General features: G+C 34.4%; 1 protein-coding gene across 2 annotated transcripts in view; it reads left to right on the top strand.

Moving 5' to 3' along the window:
• Positions 1-15248, top strand: part of LOC130665941 (uncharacterized) — a 137279-nt gene that overhangs the window by 39383 nt on the left and 82648 nt on the right. For both annotated transcript variants that reach the window (XM_057466573.1, XM_057466577.1), the window contains exon 3: positions 4129-4231. In XM_057466573.1, the coding sequence (XP_057322556.1) occupies positions 4129-4231 (103 nt within the window). The remainder of the gene's footprint in view (positions 1-4128; positions 4232-15248) is intronic.

A 15248-nucleotide genomic window follows, 5' to 3' on the forward strand; every position in this document is an offset into this window, starting at 1 on the left:
CATACATTTATATAAGAGGAAAGCGGGAAAAAGCAATTTTCCTTCCGCCAAAGCGGTCATTTCCCACCGGACAAGTTCAACAAAATTTTACCTAAATAATTTAGAATTACGGGTTTACTTTTTTTACTCATACATTTTTTATTATCACTAACAAGTTTGTCTTCATTTCTTTTATACACAGAAAAAAAAAGTTATCTTGAGTCAAGAAAATATTTTTGAAGACAAATGTTTTCGGGAACCAAGTCAAGATTTTCTTGAGCCAAGAGAATTTGTCTTGGTTAAAAAAATTCGTCTTAGTCGGAAATTTCTACTTTATCTGAGAAAATTTAGGTCTCCAAAAAAATTTTTTTGAATCAAGAATATTTACCTTCAGTCGAGAATTTTTTTTTCTGTGTATGAGGGCACGACAGACCCCCCAAAAAATTTTGAAAAAACAAAAACTTGTACCCAGTGTTCAAAAGCGACAGAAAATAATTACCGCCTTAGAGGGGGGGGGGGGTCGTACCCCGGTTTCCCCTACTGCAGTTTGAAAGAATTTAAAAAAAAAGATCTGAAATTTTCGAGTTCCCATTTCGCCCAAACTTTCCCTTCGCAGAAATCAATGGCGAGCAATTCGGTCCATTTAACGATGTATACTTTTTTGGGCATGCTCGTTTTACATGCCAGGGAATTTCACGGTACACGGGTCAGACAATCGCGGGGGCGCCAGAACGATATTATTTCGTCGGCCTCTTACTCTTACAACCGGCCGTCGAGATCCGAGGCGCGAGAAAGAAAGAGTAGATGTCCGTCATAACGCACGAGAGCGAGCGCACGGGCGATAAAAAAAATAAAGGCTCGGGTTAACGTAAGCCATGACTTAGTGGTCCTGCGGGTGTCGTCCGTCAACAGCCCTCACCGGAACCTTTCTTACATTACATATACCCGCGATATTTTGTCGCCTCAAGATATATTTATCGCCACTTTCACGTCCCCCCTTTCATACAACACATATACCACATAAATATATACAACACCGACAACATGATATAAGAATCACACGTTATTTCTTCTATATATGTATATGTGTATGCACGTCGCCGCTCAACGTGTGCCCACGTTATTATCGTCCTCGTTTTTCACCCGCAGAACGACGCCGCGTGCCGTACAACAAGCCGTTAAAATAATCCCGCTCATACAGGCATTAAAAAAAATACTTATATAGAGACGTAGCTTAGCAGTTATGTTGAAATAGCGACAAGTTAATTCCAGTACATTTAAACTCGTCGCCAGAGCCGACCCGTAATGGCGAAATACATCACCCAAATTGCCATTGTGGTTGCGACAATGTGCTAAACGTTTCCATCCACATATATACATATATATATTTCAAAATTTACTTTTTCCCCCTTTTTAAAGCCACTCGAAGCCGTTAACGTTTAAGTACTACTTTATTCTGTGTTGACTTATTCCGCGGATTCTTAAATATATTTAGAGCAATACATATATGCATACAAATATATATATATATGAGTGTTTAACAGCCAGTACTCCTCGGGTTCACCCAAGTCGCGGAGTCTTGATACAAAAATATATTTAAATGTTTATAGATGTATAAATATAAATGTATGTATATATATCTATGCATATATTTATCTGGATCAAACATAATAACACGATTGAGTGTTGAAGTTTATGATATGTAGAGCTGGGGATATTATTTTGTATCTGGTTTATAATGCGGTGGACCTGGAACACTACAAACGATTATTAGTTCGATCGTGGGTGTGGCAATGGCGCACCTAAATCCCGTAGCTCATTAATAGCTTGTTCGTACGTCCGTACGCTCGTTGGATATCGTCCACCCGCGGTACATCCACACACGATCGGAGCTTTATACTTGAGGTTTAATTTCGCCCGTATTAATTTGCCCCGACGAGCACGTGAGCTTTCTCCCTCATATATATACAATATGTGCTGTATAAATCTGTGTGTGTGTTGGAAGTGTGCACTGACTCCAGCAAGCATCATCAGCGCAGATTAATGGCGTTTATTAAACACGAACGTACACACGTAGGACTAATCCGTGGAACCATGCGGCTCGAAACTAGTAACGTATTCCGAGATTTTCTATTGATGATGCTGTTACTGCTCGTGTTTGTTGATCCTCGCTGTTGTTGCACCTGTATCAATTCAATATGCGGATCCGATAGGCCGAGGTCTAATTTTACTGGGGCGTATGCATAGACCGCTCTAGCACATTAATTTAACGGTGTGAGAAAACTACTTGAAATATTTACGATAATGTTATTCAAAACCTCGACTCTATACTCTTTGGATTTCATAAATTTTCCCTGACCGTTTCATTAATTATGTGTGATTTTATAATCATAATTATTTAAACAAGAGGATCATTATTTATTACTTAATAATTCGTGTTTTACTATTTTTTATTTTTATCAACTTTATTAGCCATCGATTTATAAATTTTATTGGGATCGGAGCCCTGATTAAACAACTGAATTCGATCGAATTAAACAGAATTGAATTTTTAATTCTATTTAATTCAGATAAATTCTGTTAATTCGGTACCTAACTTAAAAATGAATTCTGTCTAATTCGGCATGAAAACCAGAATTTGTTAAAATTAAAACGAGTTTAAATAATTCTATTCGGTTTAATTCGAAAGTAATTCTCCAATTTCTGGTTCTGAATCCGAATTAAACTGAATTAAAACGAATTTGAAATTTTTAAATCGCTTTTATTCTGTTTAATTCAAATTCAAATTTTCAATTCAGTTTAATTGCGTTTTGCATAATTCGACAGAATATAACAGAATTAAAATTTTTAATTCGCTCGAATTCAGTTGTTTAATCAGGGAGGCTCTGATAATATAGAGAACTGAAATTTTTATTTTTGATTTTTTAGGTTACTCCAAATTAAAAAATCGGTCTATCAGTTGACCCTGCGGGCCAGCCCTAAAACTTCCCGCTATTTTCGAGTTCAAGAACCTCGAAAACATTATAGTGAATACATTTTCGAGCTCTTTGAGCTCCAAAATACGTTTGTATGCTGTTGTTTTCGAAAAAAAACGTTTTTCACCATTTTTTCTCCAACGATATCTCTCAAACGAATTGACCGATTGAGACGGTTAAGGTGGCAATCAACGTGTTTTATCAAGTTCTAAAGCTGATCAAATTTTGAATCCGATTTATCTAGTCGTTTTTGAGATATTTCAGAAAAAATAAAAAAAAAGTTTTTTTTTTAATTCTTTCGACAACGGTTTCTCTTGAACGAATGAACTGATTTTGATGGTTGAGGTGACATTCGACGCGGCTTATAAATCTTTAGAGCCCAGTCGATTTTGGAATCATCCCATCGAGCACATTAAAAGTTATCCAAAAAAAACATTTTTGAAAAAATTGTATTTTTGGAATATCTCTGAACGAGCCCTACCGATCAAGCTAAATTTCTCTCAGCTTCAAGATATTGACAAGCCGCGTCGAATGACACCTTAAAGTTCAAAATCGGTTCATCCGTTCAAAAGATACAGGTATTTATATACATACGTACGTACGTACATACATACATACATACATTCACTCGGACATCATCGTGAAATTAGTCAGAATAGCTTCCTAGGACCTCAAAACGTCGACATCTGATGAAAATTCGATTTTCGTAAATCGGACCGAAACCAATAACTTCCCGAATTTTTGAAAATTTTCAATTTTCTTAGCGGGAAGTTAAAAATTATTTCATAAATTTTGGGTAAAAAATTTGTCAGATATTTTTTGTTCATTTTATTTCCAGATGAACATTTGTCCAACTATTTATTATTTTTGTAGTTCACAACCAAAGACACCAATCACTATTTTCACCCTCTGGTATTTTATACTATAAAAACAAAATATGTAAAGCGATAATAAACGAAATATCTCCTTAGAATTCCCAAGGGGTTAATTTCAATTTTACGAGGGCGATATTCGGTTCCTTAAAATCCGTTTTCCTCTGGGTCTTATAACCCCGGTCACTAATTTTCAGGATGACCACACCCCATTACTGCCTCCCAGCATCGCACACATATATAAAGATATATATAAAATAATATATACAATCCGATAAAACTGACAATTTTTCTTATTGCAGTCCATCAGATGCACGCTGACCGGCTGCACCTGCGACTCGTTCACTCCCGGGAAGCGTCACCTCCGCTACTGCGACAAGTGTCACCACGGCTGGGTCCTCCACGGTAAGAATTCAATACTATACTACACTATATCCACTGAATTACACAAAATTATCTCCAGCCCTGCCCGCCATAAATTAACAAAAAATAGAGGTCTTTGTTTCGAAATGTCGGCATAGCTCATCCTAGTCCTCGGGGACGGAATTCAATTTTCTACGGATGACCAGTGGCACCCGCACCCCTCGACCCTTACAGCCCGTCCTTAAAGTATGCTTTATACTTTATACTATTATATTATACCCCATACCTCATATATATTTATGTATCCACCATTCACCGTCATACATTTAAACTAAACTCCGCGCAACCTGGACCTGGACCTCTATTTTTTATATGCGCTCGTAAGTTTTACAGCCGATCGAATAAGATCTAGGTGTATATATTGTCGATTCAAATTGTATAATATCACATTCGCTGCACTCGTGTGTTGCCGAGAATTCACCACAACTGTGTGTTGAATTCGTAAGCCAGTGGAGGTGAAAGAATAAAAAAGCGGGATAATATTGAGGAGTCGCGTTTAAAATTCCGTCTGCTTGACCCGATAGATTGGAACCACTACTTCAACTGTGGTATGGAATACATATCAATTTTACTGGGTTGTCTCCTGGGATTTTTCTTTGGCCCTCTCATGATTATTATATCCATACATAAGTACATACACATATATATAGACGTATATTTTTTTGTTCTCCCATGTCCTCGAATGAAGGATTCGCTACTTATCTCCACGCACTTATTTATAGTTGACGCTACTTAAAATGTCACTCATGTCAAAAGTTTATTTATTTTCATCGACTCGGGCACGATACCGAGATACGGAATCATCAGAGGCTTTTATTTGGCCAGAGCCCGAATTGAGAGTGAACGCTGACAATAGGGTTTTATATATTTTTTTTTTAAATTGTAATGAGCTGCCAAAGAATGAATTATGTCCCGTCCAACTGGCATCGGGTCCTTGACGGGCGAAACCCCATCACGGCACCCTCGTACGTCTGTGTGAGCTCGGATAAATGTGAAGCATATAGATGAGAGTGAGTAGAGTGAGAGAATGAGTAAGAGACTACCCGTTACACCCCACATCATGAATATATTTACATTGATCGTCTGGGCATTTTTCATTTGCCATCTCGCGCTCATGCATGTCTATATTGTATTTTATATAAATATATATATACATATACATACATATATATATATGCTTGTAGATGAAGCGTGTCTATATCCCTCGATATTTTATTTATCGTTCCTCCAGTTACTTTAGAAGAAAAATCAGCCTCAGGGTCCAGTCGTGCAGCTTTCAGCCTCGAGAGATCTTAAGAGTGTTCATATGAGTGATGAAGTCTCTGTTCTTAATGATTTTTTTTTTTTTTTTATTATAAATTTATAATACGTAAATTATTCACAGTATTTATTTATCTATCTAATAAATTATAATCAGTAGATAAAATTAAAAAAAAAATTCTATAGATTTTTTGGGTAAAAAATATGAATGAATATTTATTAAAATAATTACAAGGCAATGGGATATTGAGTTTAATAAAAAAATTAAGGATTGATGGATTAAAAATCTAAAGCATCTGCGCAGCTCCATCTGTACAAAGGGCAGCTGGTCTGAATGCCGACACCCCTGGCGACGGGTTGAATTTCGGTGTAGAGAAGACAAAAATACTAGCGGGTATCTTATTATTTATTATTATATATTTTAGAGGTTTATAAATCAGAAGAGGCGTTACCGAAGTGACAACCTCACTCCCTAAGCTAATAAACGGCGGGGTGATGGGTGGGTGGTGGAGGAAAAAATGAGCCCGAGCTTTCCCGAGGCTCAGTAAGTAGTAAGAGCACCTCGGGCGACGGTTTTAAATCGACAGGGGGTGCATTAAAGGCCCGGGTTTTTAAAACTTTTTCTTCGAAGACTATTTGTTCTAATATGGAACTAATGCTAATGACGATATATCATATAAATGCGGTTATGTGGATGTAGGTGGGATATGATTTTCTCTTGTTCGTGAAACTCAGTCCCTTCGAACCAAAGAAAGTCCCTCCGTTGCTAATGCGTCGATTCATCTTGTCACTTTATTAAGACTTATTCTTTACAACTTTTTAAGACGGCATTGATTATGTGGCGCTCGACGGTCTCTCTGATAGGTCGATAGATCGTTATTTAATTATGTAGAAAGTCAATAGATTTTTATTTTTATTTTTTATTGACCATTCGTTGAAAAGTAATCAGGAAAAAAATGAAACTCTGTTATTTTTGTTCAATTTAACAGATAAATTTTTGTTTAAAAAAAAGTAAATTTTGTGGTATGTAATTTTTAGTAAAAAAATAGAATATAATTTTTCACGAGATAGATGTTTGTAAAAAAAAGTAAATTGGACAATTTTCGGTTATTAATTTTTTTTACAAAAATAATAACGTGAGGTCTCAATATGTAGTTTTAGTTTTTAGGAAGCGCGTAATTCGAACGACATTAAATCGAACCGCAATTTAAACCGTTGAAAGAGCTGTTCTGGTGCGGTTTAGCTCGGCTTAGCCAGCAGCATGAGAATGACGTCAGATTAAAAATAGACGTGGATATATAAGCTAACACACTGCTAACATAATACCGTGAATCCGTGCAAGCACATATCGCAGCGAGGTTGGTGGGCCGGGCTGTAAACAGTGAGGCGCCGCGGCGCTTTACGACGCCACGCGTCTGTTCCCCTTCTTAATCTGCTGAATCTGTTTAACGCTTTTCCGTCATTATCCTATCACTCTTTTAATTTTTTTCTCTTTTTTAACTTCCCGCTAAGAAAATTGTAAATTTTCAAAAATTCGAGAAGTTATTGGTTTCTTGAAGCCGTAAAAATTTGAACTTAATCGGTAGGGTGCGTTCAGAGATATTTCAAAAATAAAATTTTTTCAAAAACGTTTTATTTGGATAACTTTTAATTTGCTCGATGGATTGATTCTAAAATCTAATCAGCTCTAAAACTCTATAAGCCGCGTCGAATGCCACCTTAACCATCAAAATCGGTTCATTCGTTCAAGAGAAACCGTTGACGAAAGAATTCAAAAAAATTTTTTTTTTTGGTTTTTTCGAAATTTCTCAAAAACAACTCGATAAATCGATTTCAAAATTTGATCAGCTTTGGAACTTGATAAAACACGTCGATTGCCGCCTCAACCATCAAAATCGGCTAATTCGTTCGCGAGATATCGTGAGAGGAAGAAATGCTAAAAAATGGTTTTTTACAAAACAATGGCATACAAAAGTATTTGCGAGCTCAAAGAGCTCGAAAATGTATTCACAATAATGTTTTCGAGCTCAACGAGCTCGAAAACAGCGGGAAGTTTTGGGGCTGGCCCGCAGGGTCAACTTACAGACCAATTTTTTTTTATCAATTACCGACCAGCGGAAATCAAAAGTGAACATGATCTTTTTTGCGCGACGGGACAGACGAGGTCCGGTGCCGGTACTTGACTATTTCGCAATTTTCTCGAGTACGATTAAACATTGATGAGAAGGCTGATACAGATTAATGTTTGTCCGGAGATCGATTCGACGCTAGAAAAGATATTTGTCCCTTCCAGGACCTTGCGATCCCAAAGAACGGGGGGAGAGACACTAGAGGATAGATTTGATGAAGAAAAAAATAAAATGAAAATCTTTTTGCCACCTCACACTGATTTTAACCCCCGTTATCTATCTTCATCTACACTCGAGTCTAGTGTCTGTATTAACTGGCATCTTAAATAAATGTCCAAGTCGATGTATATGACAAACGGTGTCGCCATGAGGGTGATAACGTCCCCTGAGAATTTATTTAATTTTTACTTACTCTTATTCTATTTATATATTTACTATATATTTTTCCGATAACGACTTCTTTGGAGAAAAAAAAATTTTCTCCAAAATTTCAATTTTTTTTCTCGTACCATAACCTAGTAATTAAAATTCAAAAAAGCTCTCAAAATATTTTTCTTTACACAGAAAAAAAGGATTTCTTGGCACAAGAATTTTTTACTCATCCCAAGAAAATTTTTGCAGTATGAATTGAAAACAGAAATTTTCTTAAGGCGAAAATAAAATTTCTCAAAGCAAGAAGAAACTTTTTGAGTCAATAAATTTTTTCTCGTCCCAAGACAATTTTTGTGTTCAATTTATGATACAAAAAAACTCTTGCGCCAAAAAATCCTCTTTTTCTGTGTACTCCAAAAAAAAAAAACGTGTTATTGCAGGCAAAATTTCTACTTTTTCTTCGTTCATAAATTGCATAAAATTACTCATTAAAAAAAAATTAATTCTCTACTCCTATTTAAAAACCGATTTCTTACTACATCTTTACTGTAATTAAATGATGTACTTAATATAAAAACTGATAGCTTTTTTTTTAATATTTATTGTATGATAAATGAGTAATAGTCAGTAGTGATTGACATAAAGAACTATAAAACGTAATGTAATAATATAGATACATAAATAATGTGAGTTGAAAGTGCGGGTATTTTCAATAGATATATATATAAAAACGGTAATTAATTACCAACAAAACCACAGCGATCAGAGTACCGACACACCGTGTAATAATCGGTAATTACTCAGGTTAATTAAATAATCCCAGTATATATATACATATATATATTTATAAATATAAATCCCAGCGATGATCAAACTATATGGGTGGGCTTGTTTATAATCATCATCCTCTTGCTCTCATATTTTTCACCGTAATCACTGCTCCAGAATAAATGACGTGAAAATGTTTTCATGAACATATGTTAGCTGTAATGCACACCAATATATTTATACATATATGTAGAGTCTACATACAAGAGCCATCAGACTAACTCTTGTATCCCGTTCTGGCCAGCACTTGTATCAACTATTACCGCAGTATTTTATCACCGCCGGAATTTAGCGAGTCCTCACACGTGACTTGTCTAGCTACTCTCGGTCTCAGACTTTTCGTATACATCACCTACGAATAAACGGACGTCCATTTCGCCTGCTGTTATTTTACCAGACCGGAAAATGGTTATTTATTTTCCGTACGTGATACTAAATAAAAACTCGGATAAATCTTTGATTGCTGCAGGTAAATTTTTAAATCCACCATTTGAATGTGTCTATACCTGCTATAAAGAATATATGACCCGTGGTCTTTTGTGTCCAATAAAAAACCAAAGGTCGGAAGGTTGGTTTTTTTTTTTTGAAAACCACAATGTGGTCGTAAAGCAATAAAATAAATTTTAATTAATGTGTCGTCTTGTATTGTATATAGTTGATTGACAGTTTTGTGACCACGACAAAGTGCCGACTTTGTTAAATTATTTTTACGTCTTATTTAAAACTCCGCGTCTTTACTTTTTTATTTACTTGAATTTTAAATTTATTTTTATCAATCAAAAATTTGTTAATTAAAAAAAAAAAAAAATAAAAATATGCACATGTAGAAAATTAAAAAAACTATAAGTGCAATTTTTTCAAATATTTTTTTTCTAATAATTTGTCGTTTTTGAAAAAATCTAAAAATTATTAGACATAAATTTAACTGGTAATTATTTTTTTATAATTTAAAAATTAAAAAAAAATCTTAAATAAACAATTATACATGTCCAGTGAGAAGAAATAATTAGATAAAGCTTTAATTGCAACAGGCTCATTGTGCCTTGAGCATAAAAAGCTCGTCTGTCTCCGAGGTGCAGTTCAAAACGCGTATTTACATCTCTCATGGGAGACAAAGGGACGTGAATGGGGTCCAGATCGCTCTTTCCACCTTTGGTACACCCAGTAAAAGAGCTGCGAGGGCTCTGAGGAAGGACCTGATGGCTAGAACCCCTTCGTAACAGTTTACCATTCCCTCCGGTCGTCTTAAAAGAAAGGGTTAATTAAAAACAACAAAAGCTATCCGCGCCATTAGCGCCCGTTTGTATGCGAGCCAATTACACTATTTTTTTATTTTTCTTAAACCTATTCCAAGAAAGCCGTTTACACCCACCAACAATTTCTGTGCAGCAAATTTACTAATTTTTTTTTCTTCTATAATTAATCCACGACAAATTCACATAATTTTAATATATCTCTCAACTTATATTCTCTGCAATATATTTATTTGCACAGAGAAAAGTAATAAGTGCCGGTCTGTATTTCGAGCATAATGAAATGGAGAGAAAGAAATAATAATGATTTGCATATTTACATTCTCGTAGTCGACATCGCAATCTAATTGGATCGCAGACGGGAGTTTATAAACCGTGGCTTATACCCTGTATTTCGTGACTCGCGATATCATCGTCTTGTATACCTAATACTCGTCCACATCAACAGCAACAGCAACAGCAAAATTTCTAATAGCCCAAGTCCATACAAACCTAGTGTCCGTCTATCCTTCTAAAGCTGATACGGCGACGGGCTACCAACTAAACACGAATATACAAATACAAATACCTATTTTGCCGTCAGCCATATATATATTTATATATATATACTTTTTAGTCCTCCACTCGCGGTTATGTCCGTAAAGGTATATTATTTATTTAAATTATCTTACTATTACCCTATCGTATAATTATATTAACTCGAGCACGCGGACCCTTTTGCCCATTTTCCCCCACTAAATAATAAAATACTAACTCACAACTATTTATTATAGGCGACTGAAATAAGCCAGTCGAATAGAAGGTTACAAAAAAAAATATAAAATATATTTTTTAATTTAAAGACGTTCATCCATGAGACTTGATAGTAGATCAAAATTTTTATTTTTTAGTTTTGATAAGTTCAAGTATATACCAATTTTTCCTATAAATTTGGAAGCTCGTTATGGATCATTTTGAAAAGTTATTAACGATTGAAAATTAAATTTTTAACATACAGTCTTATGGCAGAACAGATTTTTTTTTTGTTTTAAATTTTATACTTAAATCATTTAAGTATAGATACCATAATAAATATTGTTTTAAAACCCTAGTCGAAAAATAGAACCTTGTTTGAACCTCTATAGTGCAAAAATGGAAATAAGCGCAACATAGAGGTTCAAATGAGGTTCTAGAATACGTTTATTTGCAGCCGCAATTCGAGGTTAAAATCGAAGTTCATTTTTTCGACCCGGGAATATTCTTTGAAATATATAGTTTAGAGATTTGTTATAAAAAATTAGTGTTATCGAATGATTTAATTAATTATTAATTTTTTAAACTGAGATACTGAAAATAATTTAGATGAACTTTCCACCATATTGAAAACTGGCAACAGCGCACTGCACCGAAAGCTACACATCCACATATACACACATTGAAAGTGTCAAAATATTACATAGGTTATAATCAGAGCTGTAAGAAACAAGTATACAATCTCCAAAAAATAATTTTAATAACGTTGAATGAAATATATCGTCAGCTTAGATAGTTCCGTTACTAAAAAGTTGATAATGAGTTAATTCATAATCCAAAAGAATTCTTTAATTTGTCAACAAAATGACATTACTTAGACTCTACAGGGTATATGTGCCCGGGTCAAAATATGAACTTCAATTTCAACCTCGAATTGCGGCTGCAAATAAACGTATTCTAGAACCTTATTTGAACCTCAATGTTGCGCTTATTTCCGTTGTTGCACTATAGAGGTTCAAACGAGGTTCTATTTTTTGACTAGGGCGTGTTTGCCAGCTGATGAGAGAGGCGTTGTTGCCAAATTTATTTAGCTGTTAAAATTGAGTCAAATCAGTCATCAATTTAAATTTACTGATATTTGCAAATAAGTACTTGAAAAATATTTGATATACATTAATAAAATTGATAAATCATTGTAATATTTTTAATATAAATTGAAAATTTTTTCAAGTGCTAAATAAATTTCATCAAAATTTAGTAATCATTTGACTCTAGCGTAGCGAATGAAAGTCCTTAAAACCGGGAATTTTGAAAAAATTAAGCGAACTTTTAAATAATGAATGCGAAAGAACAACCTCGGCTGTTGGAAATCAGTCACGGAGAAGTTTTAAAATAAAAAAAAGTAGAGGAATTAAAGTCAAAGGGTACCGTGTGTGCGTATGTGTGCATGTGTGTGTGGAATACATCGGCGACGACACTGACCCGATAGACGCTGTCCAGAATATCTCGACAAGCGGTTGATACGACGGTTTAATTACCGTCGGGTTGCGGAACGAGCTCGCCGGTAAATCTCTTTGATGATTCATAAAACCTCAAAACGCAATCGCATCGCGACGTACGTTCTTGCTCTTGACGTTGTTGCTTTATCGTAACTTGTACTCGCATTTTACACTATTACGCTATTAGTTACTGCAGTTATCAGCAGTATTTATTATCAATCACAAATAATTACCATGCTTATTAAAACATTTTTTTAATTATTTAATTTATAGTTCTGCCCTAGTAGAAATGTTCAATTTTTTACTCGATTAAGTCTAGTATCTGGCTAGCGTTCATATCTAGTAACTGGCCAGCAATCTTATCCAGTAACTGGCTAGTGAAACTAGGTAAAAACTGGAAGTTGCGCCACCTATAACTGAATCGTAAACATTGGTCACACTGATGTTCTACTTATACTAGTGTATGTGTATGTTTATTTTTTCACTTTAACCTGTAAGTTGAATAATATTTAGTAAACATCAAGAAACAATACAAATAATTAACAAAAAATAAAAATTGTGTCTTTCAAAATAAAAATAATCGGTAATATATTTTAAAAAATGGATGAAGTTAAAAAAATCGACACAATAAACGAATTACGGTTGTGGGCAATCAAAACAAATACTCCAGATTGTCATCTGGACGAATTATTAAAAATTTTACGAGGAGTTATCCCAGATTTGCCAATGTGTGCAAAAACATTTCTAAATAAATGCAGTGTATCATTTGAAAAAAATAAATATCATTTTTATTGTTTTATGTTATGAATGTTTCTCGTTTTATATTTAAAAATATAATATAATAAATTAATAAATAAATTTTATAACTTTTCCGTGTATTATTATTATTATTATTATTATTATTATTATTATTATTATTATTATTATTATTATTGTTGTTGTTGTTGTTGTTGTTGTTGTTGTTGTTGTTGTTGTTGTTGTTGTTGTTGTTGTTGTTGTTGTTGTTGTTGTTGTTGTTGTTGTTGTTGTTATTATTATAATTTTTAATTGTAATAAAATCAATATTTAAACTCAATAACCTCAAGATCAACAAGAGTCGCCATGTTTTATTTGCTATCTAGTAAAACTGGCCAGTTACTAGACAGTTACTGGATATTATACTAGCCAGTTCCTAGCTTAAGTCTAGTTAAACTAGCCAGTTACTGGCCAGATACTTGATAACGTTTCTACTAGGGTGGTCAGCAATCGCTTCCTACTGACGGAGAATTTCAGGCCAAGGTCAATTAATTAAAATTTATTATTCAAGTTCAAGTTTTCTAATTAACAGTTTTTTTTTGTTCTCTGAAATTTGGCTTTGGTAAAAAAAAAAAATTCGGTGACCGTGTAGTTTTTTCTCGTACGTAAAGACGATCGGAACGAGCGACGTTATCTCCCCCGCAAATATATATTAATGCGCGGTGATATATCAGGCAGCGGTCGCCAGGGACAAAACCTTAAATATTGTATAAGTTGGTCCACGTTTTCCACTGGGACTAAATCTCAGTGATAGATCGTCTACCGCTGACTGTCATAACAACTCACAAATGTTTTTCTTAATAATATACCAACACATATCACTAATAATTTATATATAACTTTATCAACATTTATATAGAATAAGATATTTTTTCACTCCACTCGCAGTTTTTCCTCAGAAGATAGAAAAAAAAATTATCTTGTTAACCTTTCGTTACTCGCGTCCACTCGCCCGACGATTTTCATCGCGCGGCGAGCACTGTGCCGCCCATGCTAAAGGAAATGCGACGTTGCCAAATTATAATGCTATAATAAATTTCTTGTGACAGACACTTGAAATCTACGACATTTAGCGCCTATAGCCGGCAGCTAAAAATATTAGATAAGATACAGCTGGTAAAAAAGATACCTAATCGTTCTAATAGTGACGTCATCATCGGATCAAAAAATATTTTTTGGTTACATGTGCGATAGCTAACGACCAAAAAATATAGAAGTAACTTAACGAGCCATCTTGTGACAAAATTTATCATCATTTTAATTCGTCCACTTACTGACTTTTCTCTAATTTTCAATAAATACTCAAAACAATCTTACCAAATTAATAAACGCGGATTTATAACCTGCCATTTATAGGCACTAAATGTAGTAAATTTCAAATATCTGTCACAAAAACTAATGTATTTATCTAGTACAATCGAGTCTAAGACGCTCGCACTCGATAGATAAACTACTAATTTCTCACAGTAACAACAGTAAGTTTGGCAACGTGGTCACAAAAATTGAATCGACGATTTAACTCGCATAATGAGCGCTGTGCCGCTTTTTTACATTCTTGTAATACATAAATATACTTTTTTTATATTTAAAATGTATATTTATCAATTATAATCATATTTAACAAAAATATAGATTTCAAAAAGAGAATTGGTTAAGTATAAAGTCACAAATACCCATACAGTAATTTTTATTGCAATTTTAGTCAAAAAGGCGGCGTCACGCTCATAGCGCGAGTAACGAAAGGTTAATGTAAAAAAAAAATAAAAATGTAATTACCCAGCCCTTTTGGTACTAGTATATGATCAAACAGGGAGCACTGGAATACTTATATACTCCATAGCCGTCGTCGGGGACGCCTTGATCTTAATTTGCCGCGGGACAAATTTAGCGGTACGCGTTATTGGATTCGTTCTGATAATTCTCTAGTAAATCATCGCGGATGAAGTAGACACGAGTAAGCAAACTCCTCGCTCCCTTCCTTTCTGTTAACCTACAGGTTATGTATAATATAAGATAAACGTTAGAGGGTTTTGAATATAACCTGGCCTCTAATTTTCGCCTAGTCTCTGTGGAGTCGTGGATTATGCACGACCTAAAGGGTTGATATTCTCGCGGGACGTGTGCGTCGACG

This window comes from Microplitis mediator, chromosome 1, assembly GCF_029852145.1.
Source record: "Microplitis mediator isolate UGA2020A chromosome 1, iyMicMedi2.1, whole genome shotgun sequence".
Taxonomy (NCBI): domain Eukaryota; kingdom Metazoa; phylum Arthropoda; class Insecta; order Hymenoptera; family Braconidae; genus Microplitis; species Microplitis mediator.